At 45.4% G+C, this 18,284-nt stretch overlaps 1 protein-coding gene across 1 annotated transcript in view; it reads right to left on the reverse strand.

Annotated features, from left to right (window-relative positions):
• The window catches only part of LRP11 (LDL receptor related protein 11), a 39,010-nt gene extending 21,880 nt beyond the window's left edge, over window positions 1–17,130 (reverse strand). Inside the window, exons 1-2 of the mRNA XM_053591588.1 lie at window positions 16,369–17,130; window positions 8,804–8,961 (exon numbers count right to left, since the gene is read on the reverse strand). Of these exons, the coding sequence (XP_053447563.1) occupies window positions 8,804–8,961; window positions 16,369–16,996 (786 nt within the window). The 5' untranslated portion in view covers window positions 16,997–17,130. The remainder of the gene's footprint in view (window positions 1–8,803; window positions 8,962–16,368) is intronic.
• Between the last annotated feature and the right edge of the window lie 1,154 nt (window positions 17,131–18,284).

Genomic DNA, 18,284 nt, shown 5'->3' on the forward strand with positions numbered 1-18,284 from the left:
TGTGTCCTTGGAACAGTCCCGGGGTCTGCCTCTCCACACTGCCTGAGGCTGCTGAATATCAAATCACACACTATTCTGGCAGGTAGGCCCCACTTTGAATTATCCATTTTTTCTCACTTCTTTTTTTATATACAATTTTTAAAAAATTTTTGTTTGGGATTCATTGAGGGTACAAAGAACTAGGTTACACTGATTGTATTTATTAGATAAAGTGCTTGGAATTATCCATTTTTTCCCTTTTTTTTTTTCTTTTTTTTGAGACAGAGTCTCACTATGTCGCCCTGGTGTCACAGCTCACAGCAACCTCAAACTCTTGGGCTTAAGCGATTCTCTTGCCTCAGCCTCCAAAGTAGCTGGGACTACAGGTGCCCACCACAACTCCTGCCTATTTTTTTATTGCAGTTGTTTAGTTGGTCCAAGCCGGGTTCAAACCCACCACCCTCAGTGTATGTGGCTGGCGCGGTAACTGCTGTGCTATGGGCGCCAAACCTGAATTATCCATTTTCAATTTCAATCCTTTCACTGTGCTCAGCATCTGCTCTCTTCCCAAATCCACACTAAGCATCAGTGGTCCTTCCTTCCCAGCAGGTGGCCTCATCAATTTCAAAGAGAAAATCAGCACCCCATGATTACAGCTCCACCACCCACCTCCTCCCGGGGACACATCTGTACCATATTACCTCCTGCCAGCAGCTGTAAGGGAGGAGCCCCCCTCTCTCATCCCCACCAACCCCTTCCTTTCATCTCCAAGCCTTTCCGTCTAGGCCTTTTACAACACTGACATCCATCAGCTCATTTCTCTTTCCAATGGCTCTGCTATTACTAGGCTTGAGTTTCTCTCATCCTAAAAAACAAATTAACAAAACAACAAATTAAAAACTCCCCAACCTCGGGCGGCGCCTGTGGCTCAGTCGGTAGGGCGCTGGCCCCATATACCGAGGGTGGCGGGTTCAAACCCGGCCCCGGCCAAACTGCAACCAAAAAATAGCTGGGCGTTGTGGCGGGCGCCTGTGGTCCCAGCTACTCGGGAGGCTGAGGCAAGAGAATCGCTTAAGCCCAGGAGTTGGAGGTTGCTGTGAGCTGTGTGAGGCCACGGCACTCTACCGAGGGCCATAAAGTGAGACTCTGTCGCTACAAAAAAAAAAAAAAAAACAAACTCCCCAACCTCAAGGCCTCTCCGGCCACAGCCTTGTTTTCTGTCCATCTCAACCTTTCTCCCTGAAAGGGGGCTGGAGGTCACTTCCTGTTTAGTCTCCACTCCATCTGTGGGGTCCTCCCTCTTCACCAACCCTGAAAACTGTGCAATCTGACAAAAGTCACCTTGTTGTCAAAGACCAACAACACCTGTCTTCTATAAAAAAGATTCTTTTAACGGGATCCTACTGCATCTGGCGATGTTGGCCACGTCTCTTTTTCAAAACTCCCTGCTTGCATGTCCTCCTTTTCTATCCAAGTTCCCCTATCGTTCCTTGCAGATGCCTCTGTGGTATCACTTCTGCTCACTCCCTATCCCAGGCCTCCATCCTCATCCTCTGCTTGCCTTAGGCCACTTGCAGGCAGCTTCCTGATCAGGGCAAGAGTCGCAGCTTCCTGACCAGGGCAAGAGTCGCAGCTTCCTGACCAGGGCAAGAGTCGCAGCTTCCTGATCAGGGCCAAGAGCCACAGCTTCCTGACCAGGGCAGGAGTCGCAGCTTCCTGATCAGGGCCAAGAGCCACAGCTTCCTGACCAGGGCAGGAGTCGCAGCTTCCTGATCAGGGCCAAGAGCCACAGCTTCCTGACCAGGGCAGGAGTCGCAGCTTCCTGATCAGGGCCAAGAGCCTCAGCTTCCTGATCAGTCTGGATATTGTTCTCTGAAAAAGAATACTGACCATCACACACTCTGTACACTAATGCATTAATGGACTTTTGAAATCACAGAGGGTCACACTATTCTAACAATCATCTTCTTGCTTTTATTTATGATGTCCTAGAATTTAGACTAACCTTGGTTTAGAGCAGCGGTTCTCAACCTGTGGATTGTGACCCCTTTGGACTGTATTAACGGTTCGCAGCATTAGGAAGGTTGAGAACCACTGGTTTAGAGGATTTGTCAGCCTGACACCTGCTCAAAGATTTATAATCACTTAGAGACAATATAATGAGATATAGTGGTTGTCACATTTTACACTGCTTAATAATCACCCAGAGCTCTTGTTAAGGAATGGACTTCAGGGCCTTAGTCTCGGAGAGTCAAAGCCAACAGGGTCTGGGACTGTACACTTACCACTCCCACTCAGGTGATCCCCTGATCACACAGGAAAGAGCACTGGAGACTTGGTGAGCAATAGGCCTTGGTATCCAACAGACTGGTTTGAATGTCAGCCCTGCTGTGTATAGCTGTGTGACTGTGTACTGTCACTTAACCTCTCTAAGCTTCAGTGTTTTCATATGAAAAACCTATGTAATAATAGCATCTACCTTGTGAGGATCAAATGAGACAACTCATAATAAAGAGCTTGCCAAAGGGCCTGGTACATAGCAAGTGCTCAAATATCTCCACTGTCTCCTCTGTCTGCCCCTGTTGGCTCTTGTCTCAGGCTGAATGACACTGCCCAGTTAGGTTGTATAGACAGCAGTAAACCTCAGTAAAGTGACTTCAATTGAGGCCTCCGGTTATGACACAGTCTACACTGGCATACAAGCTACCCATCACTCCCCTGCAGAAGCTGTAAGTGGGGCCCTGGCAATACTGCCACCTGTCCTTACTTGTTTATTTCAAAGAGATGTTAAGCAGTGTTCACTGCAGGCCGTTTTATCACCTTCAGGCCCAGGGATACTGAGAGAATGCTAAGGCAAGGTCACTTCCAGAGTGCTAAAATACTAAGGGTGACAGGAAGAGAGAACTGGTAATAACAAGATAACTTCAAAAGGGTCTGGAGTGGGCAGTTGGTCCTAGAAATCAGAGCACAAGGAGATGAAAGTGACAGTCTGACAGCCACAGGAAGATCAGAGAGTAGATTAAGTAAGGCTGAAAGTGAGACAGAACTCTGAGGGTTTGTGCCCTCAGAGTTCTATTTGGCCCCCCTTTTCTTTTGTATTTTACATTCAACCCATCTGGAACTCCCACTGTTTCTACCTTAAAAACTCACCTAGAATTTGACCACTTCTCAACAGTCCACAGTTACCACCCGCTCAGAGCCCACCCTGTCTCTTGCCCAAATCACTGCAATGGTCAGGAGACCCGAGCCCTCGTGGGATCATGGCCTGGTGTCCCCTTTCTTCTTGGAACTTTCCCTGTCCCATCCATCCACAGTGAGGTTAAGGTCAGGTGTGACCTCTCCCTGTTGCCCCTGGAGAAGCAATGCACAGAGCAACCTCTGACTCTATTTCTGGCTTGGAATGAAGCAAGCCTTGCTGGGTGGCTGCAGTGTTCTATGTTACACCATCACTGACTTTCTCTTGGGACTTAGAAAACAGGGGAACATGGTCCCAAATAAGGAACATACTGTCAAGTAAGGTGCTTTGAGAGAACAGCTCTGTCCCACTGGTCTGCCTGCAGACAGACAAGAACCCCTGAGACTGCTGGGGCCAGCAGCTCTGAGCAGCAACCACAGGGACATGAGGGGACAGGAAGACTACAGGATGTGTTCAGGGTCAGGTTTGCAAGGTGTGTGTGCCACACGATGCTGATTCATGACCAGCTTGTGAGTGTGGCCAACAGAGTGAGGCACAGATGACGTTAACCAGGCAGACCCAGGAAGCTCTGAGGCTAGGGTGCTCACCTGCAGGGAGAGTGGCATCACCCAGCCCACGCCAAAGCTCTCTGCAAGGGGAGTGAGTCACTGGGCTTCTGGGTGTCAAAGCTCAAAGTGCCACTGTTGAACCAAAACTCTGCAACCCTGGGGGCTGCTGGGGCTGGAAGGATAGAGCCCCTGGGTAGGGGGCCAATCCCTCCAATAGGACACTGCCCTCTACACCCCAGGCCTGCCAGGGCACTGTCTCCCTGATGCAGGAAACACTGGATCCAGATGCAGACCATAATAATCACCTTCCACATCTGGAGTGCACTCAAATTTAGATCCATTCAGAATAAATATCCCTTCCCTGTCTGCCTATCTGTCTGTTTATTTATTTAGAGACAGAATCTCACTCTGTCACCATGGATAGAGTGCCATAGCATCATAGCTCACAGCAACCTCAAACTCTTGAGTTCAAATGATCCTCCTACCTCAGGCTCCCAAGTAGCTGGGACTACAGGCACTTGCCACAATGCCAGGTGAGTATTTCTATTTTTAGTAGAGATGGGGTCTTGTTCTTCCTGAGGTTGGTCTCAAACTCCTGAGCTCAACAATCCACCCACCTCAGCCTCCCAAATTGCTAGGATTACAGGTGTGAGCCACCACACCTGGCCTCTTTTTATTCATTCAGCTAACAAAAACTTTCCCTCCTCAAAATCAGATATTTAGAATATGTAGAAGTGCAAGATGGATGTTTTCCTGTCAAGGACCCTGCTGATCCTTCTAGACATATTCTCATCTTAATAAGACATTGGAGAGAGGGTTTAAAGCATTTCACAAACATGTTTCAAGCTGCAGGGTAAACCAATATAAATATAGACACATGTACACATAACATACTTAATTTGTAACTTGGAAAGAAACATAATTTACCTTTAATAAAATAAGGAGCTTCTAATCTCTGCCTGAAATCTTTGTTCAACAGTTACTTGCTTGGCCTTTGATGTATCAATGTATGACTCAGCCTGCTTTTCTGACTCAACTCTGTCTCTTTAGCTAGGAATTCAGAGGCTAGAAATGGTGGTGCGTGGGTGATTAAGTCATGAGGGTGGTATGCTCATGAAGGGGGATTAATGCCCTTATATAGGAGGTTCCAGAGAGATGCCTTGCTCCTTCGGCCATGGGCAGACACAGTGAGAAGATGGCTGTTTATGAACTAGAAAGTAGGTCTTCAGCTGGGCAGAGTAGATCATGCCTGTAAATCCTAGCAGTTAGGAGACTGAGATGGGAGGATTGCTTAAGGCCCATGAGTTTGAGACCAGCTCGAACAAGAGTAAGACCATATCTCTACAAAAATGGAAAAAAATAGCCATCCATGGTGGGAGGCACCTGTAGGCCCAGCTCCTGGGGATACTGACATGGGCCCAGGAGTTCGAGGTTGCAATAAGCTCTGATGAGGCTGCTGTACTCTCTCTATCCCAGATGACAGAGTGAGACCTTAATCTCAAAAAATTTAAAAAATTAAAAAGAAAAGAAAGTGGGGCCTGACAACAGAGTGAGACTCTGTCGAAAGAAAGAAAGAAAAGAAAAGGAAGAACTGTTGTTTATTAAACCACCGGGTTAAGAAAATTGCCAAGCACTTAAAGATCCAGTCTTTTGTGAAAGTTTATAACTATAATCACCTCATGCCCACAAGACACCCTGTGGATATCCCTTTGGACAAAATTACCACCAACAAGCATGTCTTCAGAGGCCCTGCTCTTAAATGCAAGGCCCGACAAGAAGCCAAGGTCAAGTTTGAAGACAGGTATAAGACAGGTGAGAACAAGTGGCTCTTCCAGAAGCTGTAGTTTAAGGGTTTTTTGTTTCAGTCATTTAAATATATATATATATATATATATATATATATATATGTGCACACACATACATTTGATTTCATATATATATATATATATATATGAAAATCCAACACTAGGTCTTAACTCAATTGCTTTTGTTATGTGGGGCCCTTCCTCCACTCCTAATGTCTTTCAAAGTCAGCCCATGGTGAAGCTTGAAGGAGGAACACGTTCATACTCCCAGGCAGCTGGATACCATTCTCAGAAAAAAGGTATCTGAGCTGTCATAAATTTAAGAGCGTGAAATCAGGGTGCTCAAGATAAAGCAATCAGAGGGGTGGCTCCTGAGGGCGGTTAAGTGCAATTAAAAGAAGATTCTCAAAATGGTAAAACCATGACTCTCACACAAATATAACATGAGCATGTTTCAAAGATTTTATTTAACTCATTAACTAAAGAGGGACCCAACAAGGCATTCACCTGATTCAAAGGACAACCTGAAGACTCTTGTAAGGAGTCAAAGGAGTCGCAAGTAGTTGCAAAACTGAAACAGTTTTGCTACTTAGTACTGGAATGGATTTATTAATAGACTGGTCAGTATCTATGCTACTAAAGTGCCATGTTTGAAATCCTCTTTTCTCCAAGGTGAAAATTCATAACATCTATACACAAAAAAATGTATTTGAATTTCCATGGACAAGAATCATTTGATTACTATCACTTTTCTACAACTTATAAATGCTAACCCTGGAAGATCCACTAGCAGCCACTGCTATCCACTGGCTAGATCCACTACCCAGCCCCCAGTAGTCCACCAAAAGGTACTCAGTAAACTTTCGCCCATTTCAAAGTCTTCAACAATTTTTCCTGACAATCTTAACCCACAAAATGAGGATGAGCCTACATGTGAGCCTGTTCTAAGGATCACAAATATGTCCAAGCTGCCTGGCAGTCAGTGGGTGCTCAATCAGTTGTGGCTTTTACTACAATGAAGTCATAGTTAGGATGAGCGTTTACTCTTGAGGGCATTCTCATCATTATAAGACAGCCATAGTTTGGTAGCAGATGGCCCCCCTTTGTTACTTAGATGATGGCTTTATACCTTTAGGTCTGTCTGCCATTATGGGAAAGTAGTCTAGAATTTTCTCTTGATGTCATAATAGTCAGTCTCAAAACCCTATGAGAAATACCTAATTTTATCACATGCCTTTTCTGCATCTATTTTACTGATTCATGCATGTTGAGCCATCCTTGCATCCCTGGAATAAATTTCGCTTGATTATGGTGAATAATCTTTTTAATGTGCTGCTGGATTCAGTTTGTCTGTCTGTTGTTCAGAGAAATACCTAATTTTTTCACTCCTTTATAAATGTCTTGAGTAAATTAAATACTGAATCACCAGAATTATTTTTACACAGTGCTCATATATGGAATTCATTGTTTACAAAAATAAAGCTTTTGGTAGCAAGTATGTAAAGCCAGATGATGACAGAGGCAAATTAGCAGCTGCTTGAACATTTATATCCCAGAGGTTCCAATTAATGTCAGTGTCCAACTTGAGGGAGCTCTCTAGTGATATGATCAGTGATTTATCCATATATCTCTCCTAATTAACCTTAAATCTCAAAATTTCATTAAGATATATTACTCATTTTTACAGCTGACACAAGCATAAAGGGATAATAAACATGATAGATGACAATCAAAGCTCAACGTTATTTGTTGTAGATGAAAACCAAAAGCTAAGATGTAAGAAGGGTAAATAGAAGGTCCTGTACTCAGGTTCAAATAATCAATTACACAAACACAGGATGAGGAGGTCGTGATCACAGCGGTCTAGGAAGCATCTAGAAAGAGGAACAGGTTGCAGGTAATCCTGCTAATGGAACACACAGCATGAATATATTGTGTGATGCGGCTACTAAGATAGTATAAACTTAGTAGAGGCAATTTCTGGATCATAGGAGGTATTGGCTATGTCAGGAAGACATACAAGGTTCAGTTAGGGGTGTCATATTTTCAGAAGGCAATGAATTAATCCAAAAATATCCAGATGAGGCTGAATGGTGGTCAGTGTGAAAATCAATTCATATGCGGAATATCTGAAGAATAGAGGCTGCTGAGTTCTTAGAAGAGTATTGCAGATAGTTATGTTATTTTTTTTTTCAAGACTCTAAAGGCTTTAACACATGATAAGACGTGTTTAGTGTTTTGCCAAGGGGAAGATCTAGCACCAACACACAGAAGTAATGTGGAAGCACAACTGCTTTGCCTAATTATTAGAGCTGATCAATAATGTCATAGGACACGTAGTGAAACACCGAGTTTCTGTCCCTGTAAATGTCAGGCAGACAGCCGATGGCCCCTGGAAGGGATGAAGTGGAATGGGCTCTTGTCTACACAAGAGGCCGGGAAAGATGATGAATAAGAGACCAGTCCGATTCTAAGACTGTATGATCAGTGAGAAAAATCCATGTACTTAAATCAGTGTCGAGGGGCTAGCTGATCACTGTTTTTGTTCCAACAGAGCATACATAAATCAGGGCTTCCCTACCTCACCCTTCTCCACCTCCTCTAACTGAAGTGGGATGGAGGAAGTCTACCTAACAGGACATGTCCCTAACTAGAAAGGGGCCTGACAGGGTTAATAAAGAGACACTTGTCTGCTCCACCTTGGTGCAGGCAGCCACTGGACAAGTGGCTCATTTCCATCTGTAGCAATCCACTTCCAGACCAGCCTGACCAGGAACAGTGGGGAAGGCCTGGCCAGTACCTCCCTGTACCCCTCCCCTCACATACAAACCCCTGCTCCAGAACAGGCCTAACTGCCAGGTAAGATGTTTACTTTCTGGGTCATGTAAAGCACGATTCCATGCTTTTGTTAGTATCTTTCTTAGACTCTTTGGTAGTTTTCAAGTTTTCTACCAGCATCTTGAGCCAAGGAAAAGAAGAAATAAAACTTTTAAAAAGTAATCATTAAAACAAAGCCTGAGCCTTTCTCCTTGAAGTGTTTTTGTACTCTGGAGAAGTCAACAAACAGCAGCAAGAAGGGGGTAAGCATCAAAACAAATGATCAAGGGAAAGTAAATTTATAGAATAAACCATTTTGGACAATCGATTCGATTCTTTCTCTGTTTTATACCTCTTCTGCCAGCTTATAGACATCTGGGGAACATTAAGTGGCAGGACATTATGAAAGGGCACTTTGCTGAAATACCTGTTTTTCTTAGCAACGACAACGTGCATACCTTCATATCCACTGACGGGTCACCCTGCAGCAGCGCCCATTCGTACTGGACAATGGCATGGTCATCTGTGCTCTCACGGCCGTCCAAAATCACCCCGTCTGTGGGCAGACGCAAAACCACATCCTGCCCGGCCTTGCTAAGTGGAGGCTCATCCTCTTCTAAGGAAGAAAGTAAATAATTCATAAGAGAGATGATTTTCCATTTTTTTCTAACATATGAAGAGAGGTATCTTGTTTGGTGACTATATACAGTTCAGCAAAGAACTGCTAAGAGAATGCATTTTAACTGGAAACTATTTTCTGATTAGTCTTCATTATGTCTTCTTTACATAAAAATAAAATAGTGATAGATGATGAACGTGGAATTTAGCTATAATACATGCGGAAGAGGAAGTGTGGAGCTTCAGCTGGTAGCAGTAGCTACAACAAAGCTGTGAGTACACGACGGTGTACCAGGGCCCACCAATGTGCAAATCAAGAGAAGTAGTTTTATTTTCTAGAGCAGTGTTTTTCAACCTGTTTTATAGCACAGCACATTTGACTCTATAGTTAAACTTCCATGGCACATTTAAATTATGTTGATCCAGAAACAGAGTGAAAAAAAGAATATACTTACTGGGCTTTAAACGTCTTTCAAAAAAAATTTAATTAATGACCTTTAAAAATTTTCAAGGCATACCTAAGGTTCTCTCATGGCACATGAGAAAAATCACTATTTTGAAAAAAATCACTATTGAAAAAAAAACCACTATTCTAGAGGGTATTTTTCTTTCTTTTTTTTTTTTTTTTTTTGTAGAGACAGAGTTTTACTTTATTGCCCTAGGTAGAGTGTCGTGGCGTCACACAGCTCACAGCAACCTCCAACTCCTGGGCTTAGGCGATTCTCCTGCCTCAGCCTCGCAAGTAGCTGGGACTACAGGCGCCCGCCACAACGCCCGGCTATTTTTTGTTGCAGTTTGGCCAGGGCTGGGTTTGAACCCGCCACCCTCAGTATATGGGGCTGGCACCCTGCTCACTGAGCCACAGGCGCCGCCCTAGAGGGTATTTTTCACTTAATTTAAAAATTACTTAAATTCAAAGATCTATTAAATTAATTTACCAAAAAAAAAAAAAAAATAGATTGTTAACACAAACCTGAAAAAAGCCACATTCACCTCTAATATGAATTTTCTTCTTTTGTTATCCTTAAGTTTTTAACATAGGAGTGATATAAAGTGTTCAGTGGATGGGAAATACATTAAACTCAGAAAGTAAAGGCAAGTTCTTGCAGCTTTAATTTAATTTAATACAAATTAAAGCCCACACAGAAATTCTCTGGAACCTAACTTTTCATCTAGGAAAATCAAAGAGATTTATAGCTTCTAATAACTAATTTTTATAACAGAAGCCAATACACTGAATTTCTGTTGCAATGTCCTACACAGCAAAACAAGTATATATTTATCTCTGATGGTACTAAGTAAGGCTAATTTTTTTTTTTTTTTGCTTTTTGGCCAGGGCTGGGTTTGAACCCGCCACCTCCGGGATATGGGGCCAACGCCCTACTCCTTTGAGCCACAGGCCCCGCCCCCTAAGTAAGGTTAATTATGTTTACTTAACATTATGATTTTACTGCCAGCTGCTTCACTGATGACTATCAGGATAAGGTGCATGTAGAAAACACTTCTGTGAACATAGCTGCAAAAATGTTAATGGAGTAAATTTAAATTCTTAGTAAATTTACAAAATACATATTTTAAAGAAATAGCAATATAACTGGAAAAACGCACAGGCTCTTGTAATACATCCTTTTTGGTATCCACTATTCCTCCAGTGCCCAAATGCTGTCTGGAAAAGTCCCTCCTCAACTTACCCTGAATAAAGCTGCTGCGGAACTGCACTGTGACCGATCACTTTCCTTGACATAAGCAAACGTCCTAGGGCTGAGATTCCAGACTTACTGCAATCCTATCTTGGTTTCTCATAATGCAACAAAGATGTACTTCCCCTAGAATGACTCCTCTGGAATACCAATCTAATCACATCATTCTGCTGTTTGTTAGGAGAAACTTTTTAACAAGTTACTATTATCTTCCGGCTGTTGGGGACCTAACTCCAACCTTATGTTCTCATCCAGGGATCTGCCCAATGCCCAGCATCAGAGGACTTATGTGGGGGTCACGTGGCTCTTCCATCTGGAGCTTTTCTGAATGATAATGCTGCTGCCATCCACAAAGGGAGATGATTTAAAAAAAAAAAATTTACAAGGAATGAGCACAATTGCTTATTATATGCTATTCCTGAGGGATCCATTGTTTATGGAGAAGATAAGCTCCATTTCTCCACTCATTTAAAATGAGGGTTCTGGTTTAAATAAGCCAAATAAACAACTCCCTGCCTAAGAAGAAATTTGTTGTCTTTTCCCACCTCTGAACACAGACCTGGAACCTGAAGTCTTTATTCTGCTTTTCCCAGGTAAGAAGAGATGTGATATCTGCATTACCAATAAGCCCTTCTAAAACCTTCAAAGATTTAACCTCCAAGATTTCAGATGGAAGAAGCAGGTAAGATGATTTATGAACTAGTAAAATCTTTATATGCTTTAAATCGATTATTGACACTTGAAATAACAGAGATACTGTTTCCTTTTCAGTTAAGGCAAATTCTACTGCAAAATAGATTTAAAAATAAGCCAGAGCTTATCTACCTAGAAAAAGCCCTTAAAATAAGCAAATAACAACAGGAAGAGGAAAGGAGTGTGCTACCATTTAAAAATATTTGATTTGAGAGACTTCACCTCACAAATGCAAACATTGTAACCTAATTCTTTGTATCCCCAACCTGAAACAATAAAAAATAAATAATAAAAATATTTGATTTGCAAATTAAAAACAAGGTAAGTATAGTTTTGATTTTTTGTCATAAAAATGTAATAAACCTATGCTAAGTATTATGGAAACACTGGTTTCTTTTGAAAACTAAACACATTTAGTAAGATCTGTGGAGGTGAAATAAGACACCTGACGATTTGCAGGGGTCCTCAAACTTTTTAAACAGGAGGCCAGTTCACTGTCCCTCATACCATTGGAGGGCCAGACTATAGTTGGAAAAAAAAAACTATGAACAAATTCCTATGCACACTGCACATATCTTATTTTGAAGTAAAAAAACAAAACGGGAACAAATACAATCACACCGCCTCATGTGGCCCGCGGGCCGTAGTTTGAGGACCCCTGATTTAGAGTGAGCTTACCAAGGTGGCTTTTTATACTGAGAAGAATAATGTTGTTAATCAGCCTCATTCATAACACACTGCTGTGAATAGAGCCTCCAGGGCAAGGAAGGCATTCTAGAATCTGCACCTGTGCTGTGTGGGCACCAACATTACAGCCCAGGCAAAGAAACTGGACAGGACCCTAAATTCAGGGTACAGAAGAGGCTTAGAAACAGAGGTTCGAAATCTGTTGTGTTTTTTTTTTTTTTTTGGAGACAGAATTTCATTATGTCGCCCTCGGTAGAGTGCCGTGGCGTCACTGCTCACAGCAACCTCCAACTCTTGGGCTTAAGTGATTCTCTTGCCTCAGCCGCCCAAGTAGCTGGGACTATAGGCACCTGCCACAATACCCAGCTATTTTTTTGTTGTAGTCGTCATTGTTGTTTTAGCAGGCCTGGGCCCGTGTATGTGGCTGGTGCCCTAACCACTGAGCTAAGGGCACCAAGCCTGTTGTGGTTTTTACTTGCAAACATTTTAGAAAAAAACTATCCACAATCCCAATAGGATTATCATTGTTTTGGGTGTATACTCTGCGAGTCTTTCTCCGTATCCAGGCATCATAATAAACCTCTGAGGTAGAGTTATCATCTGCTTAATAATGATAAGGAAACTAGGCTCAGAGAGGCTGAGTGAGTTGCCTAAGATCACACATGTAATAAATTTGTCAGCTCAGATGTCAGCCCACTTATTTCTTTTCTTTCTTTTTTTTTTTTTTTCTCCTGAGACAGAGTCTCACTTTGTCGGCCTGGGTAGAGTGCCATGGCATCATAGTTCATAGTAACCTCAAACTTTGTTGTTGTAGTTGCCAGGGTTGTTTGGCAAGCCTGGTATATGTGGCCGGTGCCCTAACCACTGAACTATGGGTGCTGAGCTTCCTTTTGTTTCTTGATATGAAGTTTTTATGAACATGCATGTATCTATCCTTTCTTTTATGATCTCTTTAATTGATAGAAAACTATCTAGAGGAGAGAGGGAGATGGGAGAAGAAAGAGCAGAGATAGGGAAGGAGGAAGGGGGTGGGGGTCTCGGTGTGTGACACACCTTTTTGGGGACAAGACACAAGTATAAGAGGGACCTTACCTAACAAATACAATCAGTGTAACCTGGTTTCTTGTACCCTCAATGAATCCTCAGCAATAAAAAAAATAAAAAACAAAAATAGATAAATAAAAAAAGAAAGCTATCTTCCTTCCAGATAGGTAAGTTTATTTTCTTCAAGATTTCTAAAGTGTGAAGTAATCTGTGGCTTAATTTTTTTAAAAAAATACTTAATTCTTTAATCCATCTGGAATTTATTTGTATGTGGTCAGAGTTAATACTGCCTACCAGTTATCTTCATAAAAGGGAGAAGATGAAAATGTGGGAAACTAAGGTCCTTGGAGAAAGAGATTGGTCAGGCCCTCGTGGAGGGATTAGCCTTCAACAGGAAGGTCAGCTCCTTTCTTTGCATTTGGAGCACACAGGGAAAGGGCTGGGGTGGCAGCAGGTGGCACTGAAGGGGGTGGGGGGGGAGCAGAACTCTGTCTAATAGCTTTCATTTTCCCTGACACAGTGACACTGGATTTCAGGCTGAATTTCCAGGAGAAACCACAAAAAGGCGCTGGTCTTTGAACTCTTGGAGTTTTATCCCCAGCTCCTCTGGGATCCTAGCAGCTCCAGCACCCACCTCTCCCGCCCTACCCTCATCTGTCCCTCTCTCCTGCTGTTCTTCCTTTTATCATGGCATCCAGTCTCTCCCACTCTAGTGGGAAAACAATATCATGTACACACATGCCACCTTCGTAATTCATAAGGCATGTCCAACCTTGAAGCTCATGACAATCTGAGCTGGAAGACAAGGAGGTACTCAAGGCCCAAGGGTATTAGCAGGGACCTGTGTGTGGAAGCCCAGGACTCAGACTAGGGCTCAGACTTCAGGCACCCTGCTCTGCTCTATGGGCACCCTGGCAGGCAGTTTCAGTCCTTTGAGACAGCTCTCTCCAGCATCTCCCACTCCATTCAGCATTCTTGAACCATCTCCACCTACTGGGTCAATCCCAACCCCGCAGTTCCCTTCTCAGCTTCCTTTCTACAACTCCCATGCTGGGTGACCCTCAGGCAAGTTATTCTCTCTCACCAAGCTTTTATATACGCTGGAAATTGTAAGAGAACCTAGGTCTTTGTGATGTTGTGAGGACAAAGTGAGTTCATGCGTGGAAAGAGCTTACAGCAGCATCTAACACCAAACTCAACAAATCTCAGGAATGAACAGGGCTGACGGGTTCTGCTGTGTGTGCTAGCCCATCCCACAAGGCCCTCATCACTTCTCCATGATCCCTGTAGTCCCCGAAAAAGGACCTGGTCACGACTTCTCTGCAAGGGCCCTCTAAACCCTTTCCCCCTGTTCCACATGCTCACAAGCTTCCAAACAATTAAGGAACAATTCAAAAGGGAAAAACTTAGTGGTCTCAGAAGCATAAAGAACTTCAATAGGTTAAGCATCTGGGCAGGGTACACACAGGACTCCTGGGAAAAATCTTTTTGTCCTCTATGCAGAGCAGAACAGGGCACCTCTGAGCTGCACTTCCCAAGTTTCCATGCTGCTGGAGACCTGAGGAAGTCTGAGCTTGGCAGTATTCTCCCAGAAATGAGGACCAGACCACAGGTCACCTATTCTGATCCCCAAACCTCTACAAAACTTAATTTCTAGGTGAACTTCTCCTGGTGAAGGGAAGGGCAAAGAAGGGTGTAGGAGGAAAAACCACTAGAAAACTTCTCATAGTAAACTAAACTTTTTTTTTTTTTTTAATTTCCACGGGCATATTCTTCCCTTGTTTGTTTTCCTTTTGGTTCCCCTTAGTTAATAGGAAACCTCCCTTTGGCAATGTCAGTTTCTTCCAGGTGAGTAGTGAGAACAAGGAGAAGGGACTTAGCTTCCTTGCTGCTGGGGTATTTTTGCTGTGCATTCAGGCAGGAAGGCTGGGTGGGCAGAAGCCCTGAGAGCAGGGTCCAAGTGAACGTTCTGCCTGCTCCTACCTCACAGAGAAGGACTACAGAGTCCTTCCCTGTGTTTGCCTCCCTCTCTGTATCTGTCTCAAGGCTAGACAGCCACAGGTGACCCTCTGATGTCTTCCCTGACAAAGGTTCACCTCAGGTGGAGATGGGGAATGGAGGCAGAGCGCAATGGACACAGATTTCCAGACCTGTCACAATGGAGCTACAGGTTTGGAAGAACTCACTTATCCTCACATCTCCATCTTGCTAAGGATGTTAACATTCCTGTCATCATAAATCACCCAGCAACAGAGTCTGAAACGCTAAGCCTAACCACAGTGGGCCCAATCAAGGTTTAGTTCCCTCCCTGACATTCATCTCCCACTTGTACAATTTTTTGTGTCTCTTGGAAGAGTCTTGATTCTCATTCAGAGCATCTACAAAAAGTAAAGCCATCGAATTAGCACAAATTTTAGCTCTTTTTAGGAGACATGCCTCAAACGTTCATATTTTCTTTTCTTTTTTTTATTAAATCATAGCTGTGTACATTAATGCGAGCATGGGGCACCATACACTGGTTTTATAGACCGTTTGACACATTTTCATCACACTGGTTAACATAGCCTTCCTGGCATTTTCTTAGTTATTGTGTTAAGACATTTATATTCTATATTTACTAATGTTCATATTTTCATTGGAAAGCAAGTCTCTTCCACTTACTCTTTAGAAAAGGAGCAGTAAATCGTTTGTAAGCGTTCCAAATTGTATTTAAAAAAATCAACGCACTGTACCCCACAAATGCGTAAATGTATTCATGATCAACATGTATATAACTTAATAAAAAGAAACAAAAAAAGAAAAGGAGTTGTTTTCCTTTCCATTTTTGTCTGATGAAATCAACTACAGGCGGAATCGCAAAGCCACCCTAAGAAACGGGTGGGTGTTCTCAGCAACCTGGCATCTAATTAGATTTTGACGCAAGCCATGCCTTATAAAACCCATGAGACTAAAATAAACTTTTGTCTCTGAACTTTTCTCCTCTTTTACATCAAATATCCTCACAGATCAGCCTCCTTCCCCAAGTCTAGACAAACGCCAGCGCCAGCCCACCGTTCCCGCTTTCTCATCCCTAAGAGAGAAACGAGTGCCGCTCCATTGGAAGCCCGAAGCTAAAATACACTATAAATAATAACTTAGAACGAGTGTGTTTCGTTTCTAACTTGGCAAAGTGGGCCTAGCGATCCTGCCTAGGTGGGTCTCCCGAGGCCACCTAACAGGTGCCAGGACAGCGCGACCCCAGAGGTCCGGCCCAGCCCGCCCTTCAATCGCCGCGTGCTTACCCAGCGGGGGCGAGGCGCGCGCGGGGGCCGGGGCCGGGTCTCCGGCCTCTAGGCCGTCCCCCGCGCGGGTGAGGCTGTAGCTGCTGTAGCCCCGGTGCAGCGCGAACTTGCAGACGCTGCGGCCCCGCGCGGTGCAGTTGAAGAGGTAGCAGGGGAGCGCGGCGGGCGGGGCCGCGGGCCGCCGGGGCAGCTCCACCACGGCCACGGAGCAGCGCGGCTCGGAGCAGCAGGCCGCCACGCACTGCCGCCAGTCCCGCACGGCCGCCGGGGCCCGCAGGAAGCTGGCGCCCGCCGCGATGGAGTCCTTGGTGCGGATGATGGCGTCCGGCATGGCGCTGTAGCCGCCGCCGCCCGGGCCCGGGCAGTCCTCCTGGGGGCCGCCGCCGGCGCGCAGCTCCAGCTCCAGCTCCTCCGGCGGCCGCTCCTGCTGCAGCTGCCGGCGGAACTCCTCCAGCAGCTGCTCCACGCCCGAGAGCTTCGCGTGCAGCTCGGACAGCGGGGCCGCCGGCTGCCCGGCCGCGCGGCCGCTCAGCAGCCAGAGGCAGAGCAGCAGCAGCCCGCGCAGCGCGCGGTGACGCGACGGCCGCCAGAGCCCGGAGCCCGCGCTCTCCCGGCAGGAGAAGGCCATGGCGGCAGGCAGCAGAGGGGAGCGAGCCGAGGCGGGGCCGGGCGCTGGGGGGAGGCCGGGGCGCCTCCTGCGCGGCCGCGACGGGCTGTAGGCCCCGGCCTCAGAGTTCAGCGCCCCCAAGGCCCGGCTGAGCCTCCGAGGCCACTAGCGCGGAAGTTAACGGGACCCGCAGCAGCGCGAGGCATAGCTGGGCGTCGGCAGGACAGGGTCTGCGTCGATCAGCACCGGCGCGCGAAGAGCGGCACGGAGGCGGAGCCGGGGCGGGGCCACGGCCAGACCCGCCCCCCGGGCGCGGTCCCGCTTCTCTCCCCGCGCGCGGTCCCGCTCCTCTCCCCGCGCGCTCTCGTGTCCCCTCCCGCGCTTCTACGCCTGGCTCCTGCCCTTCGCGCTCGCCGGCGGTGTGGGGCTGGCGCTCGTGGGAGGGCCGCCCGAAGTTACGAGCCTACCGCCCTGCCCAGCCCGGATGGGGTTCGCGTCTGGGCCAGCAGGCTTTATTCACCAACCAGACCAGCTCAGAGCGACGCTCACAGGAGCCCGGGCACTTGCGGGTGGCAGTGGGGCTGGCAGGGAGAAGGTGTCTCCACAAATCCTTGTGGCCTCAGGACTACTCCGGAGGAGAGACGTACTCCGCTAGGCTACCATCAGAAACCATCCTCAGTCCTTCTCTTCCACCGCTCCTGACAGTTACCACGTTGAGTTCCTAAAAAGAGGTGCTTGCCTGGCACAGGGACGGGGCCGTCTTGAAGGATGTTTGGTGCTTTTAATGAATCAGGAAGCATGTTCACGCAGATTTACACACACACACAACTGCAGCCGGACGCCGCCAATCATGTGGACCCCGTGAGTAACCTTCTCCTTTGCCACCTGTGGAGGAGATGCCTTCCTCTGTTAGATCATGGAAAATTCGGGGAGTTGTGCTTTAAATGACACAAGGTATAAAAAAATGTTCAACTCAGAGAGGGCTACACCTTAGAGTTCTAGCCCTCGGTGAACAACGTCTGCATCTTGTTTATTCTGAGCCAGTTTATGTTGATTTCATTTTTTCTCCTAATTATGGGCCACATTTTCTGACCTTTTAAGTCTTGAAATTTTTGCCTCGATGGTGCACATTTTGAATTGATCATTAAGTGTCTGTATTTCTTTGGAGAGGAAGACTAAATAAGTGGGCAGGAAAATTGCAGTCTCTGTTGTACTTTTTATTTCTGGAGCTGAATTTAGGAGTCCAATGCTTGCAAGCCCAGAACAGAGTAGGAGGTAAAATAAGAAGGTAAAAATAGGTAAGAAAAAG

The sequence above is a fragment of the Nycticebus coucang genome, chromosome 5 (genome assembly GCF_027406575.1).
Source record: "Nycticebus coucang isolate mNycCou1 chromosome 5, mNycCou1.pri, whole genome shotgun sequence".
Lineage (NCBI taxonomy): Eukaryota > Metazoa > Chordata > Mammalia > Primates > Lorisidae > Nycticebus > Nycticebus coucang.